Below are 18,629 nucleotides of genomic sequence, written 5' to 3'. Positions count from 1 at the left end.
TGGTTTTAGTCCATTCTATTTTTTCTTTCAACCTTATTGTTTCAGCTTTTCCTCTTTTTCTTTCAGCCTTACTATTGTAATTTTAAAACTGTGTAAACACCTGAAAATAAATACCTGAAATGAAAACTCATTCAGAAGGTGGTTAAAAACACTGAGTCAGACAAACGGATTACAAGTCATCATTGTTCCACTACTGCAGAGACACATAAGATTATCGGGCTTTTTCCACTCTATTGCTGCAACTAAACACACTTTAATCTGAAGAAACTCTAAAAATGCAGAATAATTTATCAATCCCAAAGTTTCAGACAGTGTTAAGTCAGCCCTTAGTTTTGTGTCTACAAAAATAATCATCAAGGCATTTGCACTCACAAAACCATGTGAATGTAGGTCAGGTACCTGAGCACCCAATGATTCAGTCTGCTCTCGTAATTCTGAGGAACCACATACTTCCACGTGCCTTTTTGTAGAGACAAAGCAAGAATCATATCTGAAAATTCAGCCATAGCACTTTCAAGGAAGCTAAAGTTTCCCTAGTACTATTACCAAGCACGTTGTAATCTTACAACGTACAATGCATATGTTTCTGAAAGGGGTAGATAACACAGCAAACAGCATACCACCACTATATAAATCTATGGTATGGCCACACTTTGAATAGTGCATGAAGTTCTGACTGCTCTGTCTCAAAAAGATATGTTAATATAGATGTAGAGATACTGAAAAGAGCAAAGAAATTGATTAAGGGTACGGATCAGTTTCAATATGAGGAGAGATTAAAAATACAGACTATTTATTTTAGACAAGAGATGATTAAGGGGGACTATGGCAGAGGTCTACAAATTATTAATGGTGTGCAGGAAGTGAATAAGGGAAATGTTATTTAATGCTTCACATAATATGAGTACTTGGAGTCACCTGATGAATCAAAGACATACAGAACTGGAAGAGACCTCGATAAGTCATATAATCTAGTTCCCAGCATCGAGGCAAAACTAAATATCATCTAGACCGTCCCTGAGAAGTGTTTGCTTAAACTCTTCTGTTAAAAAAAGCACTATGATGGAGATTCCACAACCTCCTTAATAATTTGTTCCAGTGCTTAAACACCCTACATTTCCAAAGCTATTCCCTACTATCTAACCTAAATCTTCCTTCTGTAATTTACAACCCATTGCTTCTTGTCCTGCCCTCAGTAGATAAGTAGAACACTGTATTTTTCTCCTTCTTATAACAATCTCTTATGTACTTAAAGACGGCTAAAAGTCTTCTCTGAACTAAATTTTTACCAGTTCTTTCAACTTTTCCTCACAGATTATGTTTTCTAGACTTTTGAGAATTTTTGTTGATCTACTTTGAAGTTAGTTTGTCCACATATTTCCTGAAGGACAGAGCTCAAAATTGGACCCCAATACTCTAATTTTAGCAGTCTTGAGCACAGTGGCAGAATTACTTTTCGAGTCTGGCTTACCATACTTTTGTTAAGACATTCCAGAATTATGTTTGCTCTTTTTGCAAGAGTATTATACTGGTGGTAGTGACTCATATTTTGTTTGTGATCCACTAGTACCCCTAGATCCTTTTCTGCAGTACTCCTTCCTAGGAAGTCTTTTCCCATTTTGTATGCATGCAATTGACTATTCCTTAATAAGTGTAGTACTTTACATTTGTCCTCACTGAATTTCATGATATTTATTTCAGAACATTTCTCCATCTTCTCAAAATAATTTTGAATTCTAATCCTGTCCTCCTAAGCGCTTGCAAACCCTGCCAGCATGGTTTCACCCACAAAATTTGTACGTGCACTCACTTTGCCATTACCCAAATCACGTATGAAGAAATTGAATACAACTGGACCTTGAATAGATCTCTTCAAATCCCCACTCTATATGGCCTTCCAGTTCAACTGCAAACCTTTGATAACGATACCCTGAGTACAGTTTTCCAACCAGTTGTACCACCTTCTGTTAGGCTTGTCTAGGTTGTATTTCCCTAGTTTGCTTATGAGATGATCAGGGAGACAGTACTGAAAGCCTTATTAGAATCAAGATTCATCATATCTACTGCTTCTTCTCCCATCCACAAGAGTTGTTATCCTATCAAACAAGGATGTTAGGTTGGTTTGGCATGATTTGTTCTTGACAAATCCATGTTGTCTGTTATTTGTCACCTTACAATTTGATTAACCCATTAACTTCAGCATCTTTCTGGGTATGCAAGTTAAGATGACTGGTCTATAAAACCTTGGGCTATCCTTTTTCCACCTTTTATAGACGGGGTATTATATTTACCCCTTCTTCAGGCCTCTAGAATCTCTCCCATGTGTACCCAATGATAATTGCTAACGTTTCAGACGTCTCCTCATCCACTTTCTTATGTTTTTTAGAATGTGTTTGGTCAGACCCTGTTGACTTAAAGACATCTCACTTATGTATGTTATAATCTGTTCTTCCCCTACTGTAGGTTCCAATCACACACCATATATACTGATGGTCATTGTCCAATCACTGAAACTGAAAAAGGGCATTTAACACACAGTCATTGCTATGTTTTCTTCTACAACTGAAATCAATATTCAGAAGGTATAAAACAAACAAAAGGAAGTACTTCTTCACATAATGCATAGTCAACCTGTGAAACTCATCCACAAAGGGATATTGCGAAAGGCAGATATAACTGGAATAGACATGTAATAAATATCCCTGAAGGATAGGTCGGTAAGGGACTCAGCCCCATATTCTAGGTGCTCCTAAACCTCCAACAGCCAGAGGCTGTCATTGGATGAATCACAGAAGGTTAGTATTGTAAGAGACCCTCAGGAAATTATCTAGTGGCAGGATATGGATCACTCAAAATGACCTTGTTCTGTTCATTCCCTCTGAAGCATCTGAGACAAGATACTGAGCTAGATTGACCATTGGTCTGAGCAGTATGGCTTTTTTTTATGAAAGTCAATGATAAGTAGTTTTCTGCTTTAGAATCATGTCATTTAAAGCAACTAAAACTTTTAGCACCGCCCTTAAAGCTGTGACCAAACAGTGAAATTACCTCCAAATGCATGAGTCCGGTAACTGGGACTAGAGAGCGAATAGAGCTGCATCTGAGATGTGATGATCCAAACTACTCGAAACACATATTCTGTGAAGGCTTGAAGGTTACTCACTGTGTACGAATGCTCAGACACTACCTAGAGCAAGACACACACAGATATAATTATTGTCACTGTTCATCTATCTGGAGTTAGCTGGTAGGATCTCAGTCCAGCCTGATATGATTATATAAAACAATATGCACATATTAGCATGTCACAGCCCTAACTCCAAGAATCTCCTCTAAAGCAAAACAAGTTCTATGTGGTTCAGTTTCTCCAGATATTACATACCAACTCCACTCCCTTCCTTTTCTTCAAAACCCACTAACAGATCTCATCAAATATTGGATGGCTGGAACACAACATTAGGAACTTCAGACATAGGACTGAAAGAGATCTCCTGGGTCAGATCAAATCCCCTGCTATCTCAGGCAATCCCAAATATAATCTTGTTCCTAAATTTGTAAGATTCATCTTAAAACCAGTTAGGTTATATGCCCCTGCTGCCCCTATTGTTTCAGAACCCCACTTCTCTGAAGTTAAAAACATTCTAATTTCCAGGCTAAATTAATTTTAAAGAATATTCTAATTTTAAAGAAATCAAACATAAAGTAGTAAAACATGACATATACTAACATCAGTAAATTTGTCACTTATCTAGAGGCTTCTGGGTGCCTAAGAAATATACTTAATCAACATTTTACCCAAATAAATTCAGATAAAAAATAATCAGAAAAATACTCTCAACAATCCACCATTAACATAACAAAGTTACACATAGAATTTCAAAATGCTTTACAATCTTGCCAAATTATACATAAAAAAACGTGTCATTCAGCATGGAAGTGCAGCCACTTCTAATGTGAAATGTGACAACTCTGTCACAGAGTACAACAGCAATACAGGTGAGGAGAGAAAGTGAAGAGCAACTTTCCAATTGAAATATGATTGGATTGTGAATTAGACAAGGTTGTTTTATTAAAAAGTTAATTTTAAAAAGGAAGTGGGAACTATTTTCCCTCTCTCACCTCAGCATACCTCCAGTCTCCAGGGAGCTGATTGTACTTCCACTGAATAATGTATGCCACACCAGAGATATTAGCTGACTTCCACCTCAGTGTCACATTGTGGCTTCCAATGGCAGATGCAAATGGTGCTGTCGGTGTGTTCAAATAATCTGAGGGGGGAAACCAATAACACACAAACAGGGCTTAAGTGATTAACCTTCTCACTGAGGTATTCTGGGCAGCAGAAGAATGCAGCAGTACTCTGTAAAGGACTGGATGTTACACTGGAATACACTTCTGTGATGACACACCTAGTACACTCATCAGTTGTGAAGCTGATAAAAATGCACATCAGGAAAATAGTTACAGAATAAGCCACAACAATGTTATAACATAACGGACACATTCATACTAACTGGGCCAAACTCATCACTGGTGTAAGCAGGTGCAGCTATACTGAAATCAGTGACGATATCTCCAGATCTGAAGAAGTGGGTCTGTCCCACGAAAGTTCATCATCTAATAAATTATTTTATTGGTCTTTAAAGTGCTACATGACTGCTGGGTTTTTTTACTAGACTACAGACTAACTAAGAAGTATGAGGTGGCTGGAATAATGGAGACTTGGAGGGATGACCCACATAAGTGGTGCACAGTCATGGAAGGGTATAAACTGTTCAGAAAGGACAGGTCGGGGAGAAAAGGAGGAGGAGTTGCACTGTTTGTGGAGCTCCTGTATGTGGAGGGCACAAAGCCAGTTGAGTGTCATTGGGTTAAGCTTAGAGGCAGAAGCAATAGAGGTGATGTTGTGGTTGGTGACTGCTATAGACAGCCGGATCAGGTAGATGATGATTTCTTCAGACAACTAAGAGAAGCTTCCAAATTACAGGCCCTGGTTCTCATGGGGGACTTTGGTATTTGTTGGGAGACCAATACAGCAGTGCACAGAAATCCAGGAAGTTTTTGGAGAATGTTGGGGACAACTTCCCGGTACAAGTGATGAAGGAACCAATCAGGGGCCATGCACAGTTTGACCTACTGCTCACAAACTGGGAAGAGCTAGTAAGAGAAATAGAAGTGGGTGGCAAGCTGGGCTGCTGTGACCTTGAGATGGTAGATTTCAGGATCTCAACAAAAGGAAAAAAGGTGAGCAGTAAAATACAGACCATTGATTTCAGAAAAAGAGACTTTGATTCCCTGACAGAACTGATGGCCGTGATCCTTTGGGAAGAAATTTGAAGGGGAAAGGAGTTCAGGAGAACTGGCAGTGTTTTAAAGAAGTCTTAATGAAGGCACAGGAACAAACCATCCTGACATGCAGTAAGAAAAGCAAACATAGTAGGCAACCAGCTTGGCTTAACAGGGAAATTCTTGGCAATCTCAAATTCCAAAAGCATGCATATAAGAAGTGGAAACTTGGACAGATGATTAAGGAGTATAAACATACTGTTGGAGAATGCAGGGGGCTAATCAGGAAAGTGAAAGCACAATTGGAACTGCAGCTAGCAAAGAATGTGAAGGGTAACAAGAAGGGTTTCTACAGTCATGTTAACAATAGGAGAGTGATCAGCGAGGGACCGTTACTGGGTGAGAGAGGTAATCTAGTGACAGATGGTGAAGGAAAAGCTAAAGTAGTCAATGCTTTTTTTGCCTCAGTCTCACAGACAAGATCAGTTCCCAACCTATGGCATTAGGCAATGAAGTATGGGAAAGAGGTGGGCAGCCCTCAGTGGGGAAAGAACAAGTTAAGAGCTACTTAGAAAAGCTAGTATTGCACAAGTCCATGGATCCGGATTTAATGCATCCATGGGTACTGAGGGAATTGGCACGTCATTGCAGAGCCTTTGGCCATTATTTTTGAAAACTCGAGGAGATCAGGAAAGATCCCAGATGACTGGAAAAAGGCAAATGTAGTGTTCATCTTTAAAAAAGGAATGAAGAACAATCCAGGAAACTATAAACCAGTCAGCCTTACCTCAGTCTCTGGAAAAAATTATGCAGGGGATCCTCAAGGAATCCATTTTGGAGCTCTTGGAAGAGGGGAAAGCAATCCACAGGAGTCAACTTGGATTCACCAAGGGCAAGTCATGCCTGACCAAACTAATTAGCTTCTATCGGCTGTGTCTACACTTATTAAAAACTTCAAAATGACCACACTAATGGCCAAATTGAAGAATACCAATGAGGCACTCAAATGCATATTCAGCACCTCATTAGCATGCTGCCAGCCGCGGCACTTCGAAAGTGTTGCAGTTTGCTCACCCCCAGCTCGTCTACACAGAGGTCCTTTCAGCGCCTCATTAGTATTCTTCGATTTGGCCATTAGCATGGTCATTTTGAAGTTTTTAGTAAATGTAGATATAGCCATGATGAGGTAACTGGCTCTGTGGACCAGGGGAAGTCAATAGATGTGATATACCTTGACTTTGGCAAAACTTTTGATACACTCTTCCACAACATTCTTGCCCATAAATTAAGGAAGTATAGATTGGATACATGGACTGTAAGATTGATGGAAAGCTGACTTGACAGACAGACCCAACAGGTAGTGGTTAATGGTTCAATGTCTGATTGGCAGTCAATTTCAAATGGAGCGCCCCAAGGATCAGTTCTAGGGCCAATACTGTTCAATATCTTTATTAATGACCTGGATGAGGAAATGGATTACACTCTCAGAAAATTTGCAGATAACACTAAGTTAGGGGGTCAGATAGATATATTGGAGGATAGGGATAGGGTCCAGAGTGACCTAGATAAATTAGAGGACTTGGTCAAAAGAAATTTGGTGAGGTTCAACATGGAGAAGTGCAGAGTCCTGCACTTGCAACGGAAAAATTCCAAGCACTGTTACAGGCTGGGGACTGACTGGGTAAGTGGTAGTGCAGCAGAAAAGGACCTGAGGATTACAGTAGATGGGAGGCTGGACATGAATCAGCAGTGTGCCCTTGTGGCCAAGAAGCCTAATGGCATATCAGGGTGTATTAGGAGAAGATTTGCCAGCAGACCTGGAGAAGTTATTATTCCCCTCTACTCAGCACTGGTGAGGCCACGTCTGTCTGGAGTATTGTGTCCAGTTCTGGGCTCCCCCCCCCCCCCCCCCGCATACAGAAAAGATGTGGACGCATTGGAGCAGTTTCAGTGGAGGGCAATGAAAATGATTAAGGGGTTGGAGCATATGACCTAAGAGGAGAGGCTGAGGGATTTGGGCTTATTTCGTTTGCAGAAGAGAAGACTGAAGAGCAATTTGACAGTAGCCTTCAACTTCCTGAAAGGGAGCTGTAAAGAGGATGGCAAGAGACTGTTCTCAGTGGTGATCGATGGCAGAACAAGGAACAATGGTCTGAAGTTATAGAGGGAAAGCTATAGGTTGGCTATTAAGAAAAACTATTTCATCAGGAGAGTGGTGAAGCACTGGAATGTATCACCAAGAGAGGTGACGGAAACTCCGTCCCTAATGGTTTTTAAGCCCCAGCTTAAACTAGTCATGGTTGGGATGATTTAGTTGGAGTTAATCCTGCTTTAGGCAGGGGGCTGGGCTAGACAACCCCCTGAGGTCCCTTTCATCCTTACAGTTCTATGATTCTGACTCTCTGTTACTACTCAACAGTAAAACATAATTATTTGTTCACCACACGCACACCGCTCTCCATTTTACAGGGGTTGGGGGGGAGGGGCTAAAGGAAGGGGTCTTGGTGAGGATGAGATAGGGCTGTGGGTCTGAGGCCCCCACCGGGGTGGCCCTGGGGAGGGTTACTGGGATCTGTGTGAGTTCTCCCTCAAGGCCTTCCAGATCCACAGCCCATCCTTATGGGCCTGGCAGATGGCAGCTGTGGCTGGCTGCTCGTAGGTATGCCACTTGCAGCTGGCAGCCCCCCTGCATCCCAGGAGGAAGGCCCACCTCAATCCCCCAACAATGCTGTGCGGGTCACAACAAGTTCGCACAACCTAGTGGATGTTGTGTTCCTCCATGCTGAGGGGTGTGAGCAGGCACCTGAATCATGCCTTAAGGCAGCTGAAGGACTGCTCGGCCTGCATCCTGGAGTGGTTCGGGTACTTGTTGAATGGTTTCTGGCTGGGGTCCAGCTGGGTGGTATAGGACTTCATCAACCATGGCATGAGTAGGTAGCCCGCATTCCCCACAGCGCAGAATGGCATCTACATGTCTGCAATTGCCAGCTCATGCCAGGGGATGACTATACCCTCCTCCAGCCTCCGGCACAGGCTAGAGTTGTGGAACATGCAGGTGTTGTGTGCCCAACCTGCCCAGCCCAAGTAAATGGCCGTGAACTGTCCATGGTGGTTGACCAGGGTCTGCAGCACCATGGAGCAGTAATCTTTCCAGTTGATATATTTGGCCACACTATACTCTGGGCACTGATCAGGATGTGGGTTCCATCTACCATCCTGACACAGTTTGGGAACCCCAGAGCAGTGAATCCAGCCACAATTTTGTTAAGGTCTCCCAGACGGATGACCCTACTCAGCCGGGAGGTAACCAAACACACGACAAGGACTGAGGGAGGGAGTACCTGGGCCCTGAGTGGGAGCCTGGCCCCCTCCTGTCCCCTCCCCCCCAGCTCCCCAGAAGCCCCCCATGAATCCCCTCCAGCAGCAGGGATGTGTGAGAGAGGGATGGCACAGTCCCGTAGGAAGGGGGCTTCCCCCTCACCCCCAACCCCACCCCTCACACCCCCTGACCCCACTTCCCGTGGGTCCCCCTTTAGAGGGACACAGTAAGGAGGGCCCCGATGATGGACTTCCCCATGCTGAACTGGTTGCCCATTGAGCAGCAGATATCGGGAGTGGCAAGCTTCCAGAGGGCAGTTGCAACCTCCTTCTTCACTGAGATAGCGGGCCACAGCCAGGCATTGTATCTCCAGAGGGCAGGGGTGAGCCAGGCACAGAGTTCCAGGAAGGCAGCCTTCTGCATGTGAAAGTTCTGCAGCCCCAGCTGATCATCTCACAGCTCCATGACCAGCCGGTACCACCAGTCTGAACTAGTGCAGTGCCTCCAGAGCTGCCTGTGCACCTGGGGTGGGGCAGGTGCAGGTGTGCAAGTCCTGCAGCCAGGGGGCCATCCCTGAAGGTGCCCTCAGGCTCACCCTTGCTGAGGAACATTCAGTACCAGCTGCAGCATGTCCGTGTGGGTCCATCACAAGGCCAGGGGCAGCTCTGGCAGCCTGGCACCCAGGAACCAGCTGTGTCACCCCCAAATACAGGACAAACACAGCAGGCACAGCAAGAGCTCTGCTATCTCTCACAGGGGTTGGCGAGCCCCCAGTAGGGTCAGCCACTGGCTGTGCAGAAGAGTCTCCTTAAGCTCCCTTTTCCAGAGGGCTCCGGAACCAGCTCCCAGAAGGAACTGGTGACCAGCAACCCTTGGCTGACGGTGTTCCAAGTGGTGGTTTTGTCGCAAGAGTAGCCAGGCTGTCTGGCTGCTCTCTATTAACAGAGCAGATGACTCTTTAGATGTGCTTCGGTGTCTGGACCTGCTCTGTTGACAGAAGTTTTATCGCAAGATATCTTCCAGCACAAACTTCTGCTGACAAATCTCTGCAATCCAGACACAACCACAGAGACTAAAATTTATTAGGTCATGAGCTCATAAATGCAGGAAGTGGGTTTTACCCACAAAAGCTCCTGACCTAATACATTTGTTAGTCTCAGAGGTGCTCTGGGACTGCTTGTTGTTTGTGAAGCTACAGAGTAACATGAACAACCTGCAGAGATTATATACTTGATTTGAAATTGAACGTGAGGCTCCAACTTCTCAAAGCAACAAGGAGCATGCTAACATTTCAATTATGTTTTTATTATGATGCAGAGCTCAGGAGAGCTTTTATTGTAAAGCTCCGATGAATGGAAATGTCTAATTTTTTCCAGTCAGCTAGGGTAAATCCACAAGTTCTGGAACTAGGAGTTCTGCATCCCCTGGCCTCAAGTGGTTTCCATCATATAAAAAAGGGGTGGGCAATGTAAAAGCAGTAGCTGCTGCCTTTATATTTACCTGCATCTCCGCAGGTATCAGGCGATCACAGCTCTCATGCGCCACAGATTGCCATCTGCAGCCAACAGGAGCAGCAGGAAGTGGTGCCACTTCCCGATGTTCCCACTGGGCAATCAAGGGCCAACAAGTACTGTGATCGACCAATGCCTGTGGAGGTGCAGATGAATCTAGAGGTAGTCCCTGGTGGGCCCCTAAGCCTGGCAGACCAGATCCATCCAACTGGCCAGTATTTGCCCACTCCTCATAGACAGGGTTTACAGTCTGGTCTACTGTGGTTCACAGGGAAGGAGTACCAAGAGCCCCAGGGAGGTGGCCCCCTCCGGTCCCCTTCCCCCCAGGTCTCCAGAAGCCCTCCATGAGCTCCCTCCAACAGCAGAAATGTGTGAGGGTGAGATGGCTGCGCAAATTATTCAAGCATCCCTAAGTAGATCACTCAGGGTGGGATTCAAATGCATTGAACTGGCCAAACTGCTCCCATAGAAATCAAGGGAGTTTCTGTCCACACAAACAGTTAGTCCATAGCTGCATGCTTTTTAAAATCCCACCATACACTTCTACATTTATATCCAAAAATTCCCAAGTTCCAGGCAGAAAAAGCCTGCTTTTTGTAATACAGCAGTCATCTCCTTACTTATAAGCTACAATAGCCATGTAAGAAAGAGAAAGGAACAACTTGTTCCTGGCCCTGTTCAAAGAAAATCAGATAGAAAAAGCAAAACAATACCCCTAGAAATGAGTTCATCAAACCATAGGTTACTGCATAACACACTGTGTTTACCTTGTACTTCAGCTCCATATGCCTCCTCTGCACAGCTGCAGCCAAACTTACAGGAAGCTCTCTACATAAGACATAGAGCTCGCAGATTAGTTTTGGTTCAAAGAGATGTCTTGTTACAAGCATCCAGATACATTTCTAATACTCAGGAATACCAGAAAAGTAGTTACACTTATTCTAAAAATATTAACACCTTACTCATTCCAATAGCAGTCTTTCCATTAACTTCAATGGGCATTGGATAAGGCTCGATATTCCCTATCGGGGTGGCTATGTCTATGCTACAGTGATGTGCCAAAAGAAGTTACTGTCAAAAGAGATCTTCCAGCAGAACTTCGGGTGACCGATCACGTCCACACACAAAAGCAGATCGAAGAAGCTATCTGCTCTGCTGACAGAGAAAGGCCAGACTGCTCAGCCACTCTCTCCACAGAACAGCCAACTGGATGCTCAGCAAACTGTCGACAAAAGTGTTACTCTTTATCATGAGGAGGCAGAACGCTGTCAGCAGACGTGCCAATTTTTGTAGACAGACTGTCGACAAAATGCATTGTGTGTGTAGACACTCCGTGAGTTTTGTCAACAAAACCCCGTATATTCCACTAGTGCCCCCATTAACTTTAATGGGACTGCTCTTGGAAAAGGTACTGTTCAACTGCTACAAGAATACCACGTGCAATGAGCATTGCATTTAATGAGATGCATGCTGCATTGTTTGTTCACAGGCATCTATCACGGCAGTATCTGAGATGGTACCCGGGGCAGGGCAAAGGGGCAGTTTCATAGGGGTTGGTGTTTCAAAGGGGGTCTGTCACTGATACTTTGGCCACAGTGGTGGCTGGAGCTCTGGGCCTCTTTGAAACATCATAGCAGTGGTGCTCTGTGCATCTCTGATATGGGGGGTCAGCACTGCAGTCTGAGTGGCACTAATGGCTGACTTCCCTAGGCCTGCCCCATCTGCACTTGGCCCCATCCCTTCCAGTGTGGAGCCAGCCCCCTATTCCCACCTTACCCTGGGGCCCATGGTGGCTGTTGGGCCTGATGACTTGAGCAACTCACATACATTAGTGAAGTAGCTCATAACATCCCTATGAGGAAGAGAACTATTACTCCATTTTACAAGAGGAACATTGAGGCCCACAGAGATTAACATCACACAGGAAGTCTATGGCATAGCCAAGAATAGAACTCAGACCTCTTGAGCCCAAGTCTAGTCTTTAGTCATCAGACCACCCTTTCCACTTTGCAGGCTTAAAAATAGAGGAATTCTATACTCCATTTGTGAACTTACCTCACATGCTCTGATGTAGCTCTGATTCTGTAGAGAAGCAAACAATAAGAAATGTGCTTAGCAGGAACATAGTCCTTAATAGCCTGATATTCCAAATAAGGGAATATCAGCTTATCAGGCATTTCTTATGTACAGAGGCTATGTCTACACTAGAGAGTAATATACACAAAACTGGAGTTTTGTCAACAAAACTCCTGGAGCATCTACACACAAAATGTGTTTTGTTGGCAGAAACCGTTGACAAAAAAAGCCGTGTAGGCACTCCAGGAGGCACTTTTGTCAACAGAGTGGATCAAAAGATCGATCCGCTTTTATGTGTAGATGTGATCTGTCGGCAGAAGTTTTGTTGGAACATCTCTTCCGACAGACACTTCCATAGACAGATGCTTCCAGTGTAGACATAGCCAGAGATTATACAGTGGAAGATTTTCAGTGATAAATGAAGAAACTCCAAATTCAAAACAGGAAGGCCTGCACTTGAATTACATTAAGTCTGATGCAGTACCAGATTTCTCAAGAAAGGGACCCAATTTCTCTTAGCGAGGAAGTAAGTTCAAATATTTCCCTGGCAACTGTCTGGAAATCTGCTAGTTCTTGTCCAGATACTATTGGTTAACTGCAGGAAACATTGTGACGATGTATTGCAAAGAGAGGGACTGAGGGGGCTGGTGCAGAAAGTTGCTGAACACTGACAATTCTCACGAACTGAAAACCCAGCAGGGGAGTTTAATTTTCACTGAATGTTAAGTATTCTCTGTTCCCACGCATTGTGACAGACATAACACGGATTTGTATTATGAAGCACCCCCATGCCAAGAACTCATGATTCTCAGGTGAATGTACTCTATTTCAAAAACTTCTGAACAAATAAGATGAAGCTACATATTCCAACAGGAACCATATCAATTTATTGGAAACCAAATGATGGCTATTACATTTTTTATTAATAAAAGGCTGGTTTGGTATATAGTACTTTTGGATAATTAAACAGACAAAATTCAAAGCATAGAAAGTAGGCTCATGACTAACACAGTACTTACACATTGCAGTGGACAACTTTTTTGCACTGTTGCATTCCAAAATTGACATCCCTGTGTGCACTGAAAGACAGTGAATAATAGATACGTTAAAGGCGGCAGTCAGACAAGCAAGGAGGAAGGATGGCCCGTTGGTTAGGATGCTAACCTAGAAAACCTAGTTTCAATTTCTTAATTTGCCATAGACTTCTGATATAACCTTGGGCAAGTCATAAAAATTTTCTATGCCTCTTTCTTCATGTGTAAAGTGGGTTAACAGCACTTCTGTATCTTATGAAAATAAATATGTTACAGACTGTGAGCTGCTTAAACACTATGGCTATGGTTACACTAGAGAGTTTTGTCAGCAAAACAGGAGTTTGACAACAAAACCTGTGGAGTGTTTATACACAAAACTCAGCACTTTTGCCAGCAGTGTTCTGCCTCAAAACTTCGAGGCATAACGACTTCGTCAACAGATTTCTGTCAACAAAACAGCTGTGTAAATGTCCTCAGGGGGCCTCTCTTGACAGACAGGGCATCCACAACAATGGGCAGCCCCGTCTGCTGTGCTTCCGGGTGCTTGTTTTGTCAAGAGAGCAGCCAGGCAGTCTGACTACTCTGTTAACAAACCAGAGCATGCTCATGATTTGCTTTTGTCTGTGGCTGCCCTCTGTCAACAGAAGTTTTGCTGGGAAAACTCTTCCAACAATGTCTTTAGCTGAGAGTGCTGTAGTGTAACCATAGCCAATGGCAACATCTACACTACAGAGCTTTGCAAACAAAACTCATGGAGTGTCTACACACAAAATTAATTTTGTCGACAGAAGCCATTGACAAAAAAGCTGTGCAAATGCTCCATGACACGTTGGGCCAGGGCTGAAGCTGACCTCTCCTGAGCTCCCTGCTGCCTACCACTGGGGATGATCCCTCACCTCTGCAGCTCCATGAGCATGTGGCAACCCAGCCCCCATGCCCCTCTCCCTCTTGTCAATCCCCTCCACCTCAAGAAAGAGCCCACATTGGCGTTACCTCGTGCCAGGACTTTTTTTCCCTGGAGGAACAGCATTCTGCCACCTTTTTTTCTGGCACTGGCATGTGCACCACCATATCTGAGCTGCTCTTTAAGGAGCCAATATGAGGCTGGGGCTCCTGCTACTGAAGCCATTGCCCTTGCTTCCAGCTCACAGCTTGCTCTTGTACCCTATTTTCCACCCAGATTCTGCACCCCATCCCTCCCCCACTCACTGGCAGCCCTGTCCCACACACTGGATCCCTCTTCTTTGGCCCCACATCAGAGTGTGTTGGGGGGGGTCCACACATTACACTAACCCTGGAATCCCAGAAAAATTAATCTGTCCTGAGGCCTTGAGCCTCAGTCCTACCTCCCCTCCCCTCATGGGGCTGGAATGCCAGGGGAGGGAGATGTCTCAGTGGGGTGAGGGGGGCTGGGAGGGATTTTATTTATTTATTTATTTATTCATCTCACTTGTGTGGTGCCTGACTTATTTTTCTGAGGGCCAGTGACCCCTGCCCCAAAACAGGTCCCCCCACCCCATAAATAAAGACAATGCTGAAAGGTTTGTGTTGGACATATTTTATTTAAAAATGACGCCTGGCCAACAAGTCCTCAAGCAGGGCCAAGCCCCCACCCAGTCACAGTATCATAACACCCCCTGTATCGCCCCCCACACTTCTCAGTCCTGAGCCTATCATACACTGGAACCCCCTCTCCTGAGCCTCTTCACGTTCCCAGTCTTCTGCCGCAATAGTCCTGCACTATCTGCATACTGCGAATCTGTGTCCTGAGCCCCTCATACTCCCAAACCCTGTGTCCTGAGCCCCTCATAAGCCTCAGCCTAAACTCCTACACCCTCACAACCACAAGTCTGTGGTTTGCTCAACAGTCCATTCAACTTTCACTGGCATACCTTGTGGACATTTTTGCATCTTTGAACAACCTCAGTTTGAAGCTGCAAGGAACCAATGCTGCAAACATTATAGCACACCATGATGCCATCAAAGCATGTATGAGGAAAAAAAGCTTTGGAAATGTCGAACACGAGCTCAGACACCTAACTTTTCATCTCTTTTGACATTTTCATCACTCACTGAAAATGAAGGTTTCCAAGAACTTTGTAAAAAGGATGTGAAGAACAAAATTCTGTTTTATCTGGACTGCCTTGCTGATGAATTCATCCACTATTTTCCAGACAACTTTTCTGGCAACCCCATTCATAAATTAATACACAAACCCTTGAATGTCGATGTTGATTCATTGCCAGAGGAATTTCAAGAACAAACCCTCAAAATAAAATATGATTCAAGTACAAAAGATAATTTTGGAAACTCAAGCTTGGGGGAATTTTGGATAAAATATTTCCCAAGGTATTCGAAAGTTGGAGAAGAAGCGCTACACATTATTCTTCCATTTTCGTCAACATACCACCGTGAAAAAAGCTTTTCACGCTTAGTCACATTAAAAGTTAAACAAAAATTAACTGGATGTACAAAATGATTTGCATTGCACACTTTCACCTTTCACACCTAAGATTTCCCAACTCACAAAGAAAATGCAGCATCATTCTTCACATTAATTTAATTTTGTTTCTGCTATTTCTGATGTTAAACTACATTTTTATTAAATTTTGGGGCCAAGAAAAACTATTTGTGCTTATTTTAAAATTTCAAATAAATTTTTCATGCCAGGTTTGTATGTTTATGTTAAATTACTAATTGAATTTTTTGTTAAAAGGTGGGGTTGGATGGTAGGAAACAAGAGGTGGGGGGCCTGAGGATTTCTCAAAAATCAAAAAGGGAGCATGATGCCAAAAAGTTTGGGAACCACTGGTCTAGACTGCAGCTTTATACTCCACTCTCAGAGAGTTGGTATCAGCTGCAAAGCTTCAGGGACAAAGCAAAGAATAAGTTTGGGCCAAGGGAGCTACAGTTCATCTCCTGCTCTAGGAAGGGAGCAAATTAATCAATTCACTCCCATCATGGGGCTCTTTCTCGGATCTGGCCAGGCAGAGCAAGTGATCTTGCAAAGTCTACTACTGACTCGCTGATAGAGTGTTTGAATAAACATCTGCAAATATTCAAAAATGTGCCCTCCAGAAATCAAAATACTGACTTAACTTCAGGAGATTAAATAATAATACAAGTTGGATTTTTTAATATTTTAGTTTTGAAATTGTGTTAATTACATTTGAATCTTTTTCTGCTTCCAAGAGATTTACAAACTTCCTTTAAAAATGAAAGTGGACTTTCTCTCAGTCTCAGTCACCTTACTCTAAGAGTGGGGCTTTATGAAGAACACCAAATAACACAAAGCATAAAAAATGATAATTGGCAACTCTTGATCAGAGTAAATACATGTAGGCAAGTGGGGCAGCACTGCATAGTATATACTGTGATAGTCTATTTTTTTATCAGACAGGTAGCCACGTTAGTCTGTAGCTTCGAGAACAACAAGAAGTCTCGTGGCACCTTATAGACTAACAGATATTTTGGAGCATAAGCTTTCACGGGCAAAGACCCGCTTCAGATGCATAAGTCATGCATCTCATCTCATGCATCTGATGAAGCAGGTCTTTGCCCACGAAAGCTTATGCTCCAAAATATCTGTTAATATATAAGGTGCCACAAGACTTCTTGTTGTTCTAGTTTTTTATGCTAAGACACCATCACCCCCCACAACACATACACACACCAAGGCCATTTTCAGACAGAATGTATGTCACTATGGACTGTGGGTGACATTGATGATTGCATCCAGCAAATAAGTGGGCATGAGCCCTCAAGGGGCCTGTGCCTATTAGGAAAACTGTGTGAGAGATGCAAGATCTCCAAGGGAACCTCTCGTAAAGGCAGCTGCTCCTTCTAAAAATCACCACACCAAAAGCTTGTGTCAACCTGAACAGACCTCCAGAATAAACCCAAACATTTATAACTCTACAGAAATCTAACACATTTTTAAAATAGTATTTTTAGTTTGCTCCCTCACAAATTTATGAGAAGAGAGAATGCATGTTATTTAAAATTGATTAGACTACCCAGAATGCAACAGTGACATTTATGTGCCTCTCATGGGCACAGGGACCCTACATCCTGTTCTGACTGGGATTGTCCCCTGTTTAAGCTCTGTCCCAGTCCTACTTTGGTAAAAATGGGCATTTCTCCTATTTGTTCTTGTGAGCTGATCAACTGGCAAGAGCAAATGAGACAAAAAATTCAGTGCAACCCTTAAGGGGCACGGAAGAACACTGGGGTGGAGGTGAGGGGGCCAGACTCTGGTCCAGCTGTGGGAAGCACAGAGCTTGGGCACTCAACCCACGTCCCAGCTATGGACAGCACAGAGCTCTGGAGTCAGCCCCAGTCATAGTCAGCACAGGGCTCAGGCCAAGCCCTGGGCAGCATGGACCTGGGGAGGTGAGGGGCCATCCCCAGTACTAGGCAGTGGCAAGCTCAGTGGAAGTCAGCTTCAGCCCCAGCCCAAGGTGTCATGGAGTCCAGGGGCGTGGGGGGTCAGCCCCAGGCTGCAGCAGCTCTGGCAGCCCCTCTGGTGAGGGACAGCTCAGGTGAGCTTTGCACTGTACCATCTGATGTTTAGGAAACACGAGCATCCTACTCATGGGACCACTGATCCTGATGGTGGTCCAAATTATCCCCAAGATTTCTTGATTCTGAATGTCTTAGATGCCAAATTGAAATGGGAGTCTGAACTGAGACCTGTGCTCCGCTACAGCAAATGCACTCTTTATTTTAAAAAAAAACTCATGTCTTTTTGAGAAAACAAGCCAAACTCAGGCCTTCAGTAAGTAGGTGTAACTCCTATGCAACCAATGGAATTTTACCTATGGACATTAAGTCTTACTATGATCCACCACCCTTGCAATCGGTTAATGTGACCATTGCACCCTAGTTATCTCTACAGCAATAAGAGGGTAAGAATGCAAACAATTACTCACCGCCACAGTGATGTCACTAACATTGCAAGCATTAATGCCAACCTCTCCTTCCTGTAAATGAACCAATATATTTATAAGTGAGTTTAGACGCTCAGTACTTCCTCTACTAAAGGTGCAGCATTTTCCTTTCTTTCCACATCACATGAAATATTTTAAATTATTGTTGAAATTACAATTGCTTTTCACTTGCTTGAGAGTAACTGAAAACCATCACTAGGATATGGAATTTGGTGGAGTCAGATGGAATCAATTAAGTTATCTCAAGAACAATTTGGCCCTTATAGATTCTAAGGCCAGAAGTAAATATAGTGATGACCTAGTGACTTCTTGAAGGCCATGGAGTTTCCCTAGAATAATTCCTTTTGAACTACTGCATCTCTCTTAAAAGAACAGCCTATCTTGAATTGCTAAAAATTATTAGTGAGCCACCATGACATTCTGCAAATTGTTCCACTAGTTAAATACCTTCACT

The 18,629-nt window shown here is 43.7% G+C and overlaps 1 protein-coding gene across 1 annotated transcript in view; it reads right to left on the bottom strand.

Annotated features, from left to right (window-relative positions):
* The window catches only part of ROS1 (ROS proto-oncogene 1, receptor tyrosine kinase), a 97,433-nt gene that overhangs the window by 76,017 nt on the left and 2,787 nt on the right, over positions 1-18,629 (bottom strand). The window contains 6 exon segments of the mRNA XM_074989117.1: positions 3,049-3,187; positions 4,120-4,268; positions 10,884-10,944; positions 12,172-12,198; positions 13,212-13,271; positions 18,158-18,208. Coding sequence (XP_074845218.1) covers positions 3,049-3,187; positions 4,120-4,268; positions 10,884-10,944; positions 12,172-12,198; positions 13,212-13,271; positions 18,158-18,208 — 487 coding nt within the window.

The sequence above is a fragment of the Carettochelys insculpta genome, chromosome 3 (genome assembly GCF_033958435.1).
Source record: "Carettochelys insculpta isolate YL-2023 chromosome 3, ASM3395843v1, whole genome shotgun sequence".
Classification (NCBI taxonomy): domain Eukaryota; kingdom Metazoa; phylum Chordata; order Testudines; family Carettochelyidae; genus Carettochelys; species Carettochelys insculpta.
The sequence above is the reverse complement of the archived record's forward strand: the minus strand, read 5'-3'. Positions and strand labels throughout refer to the sequence as shown.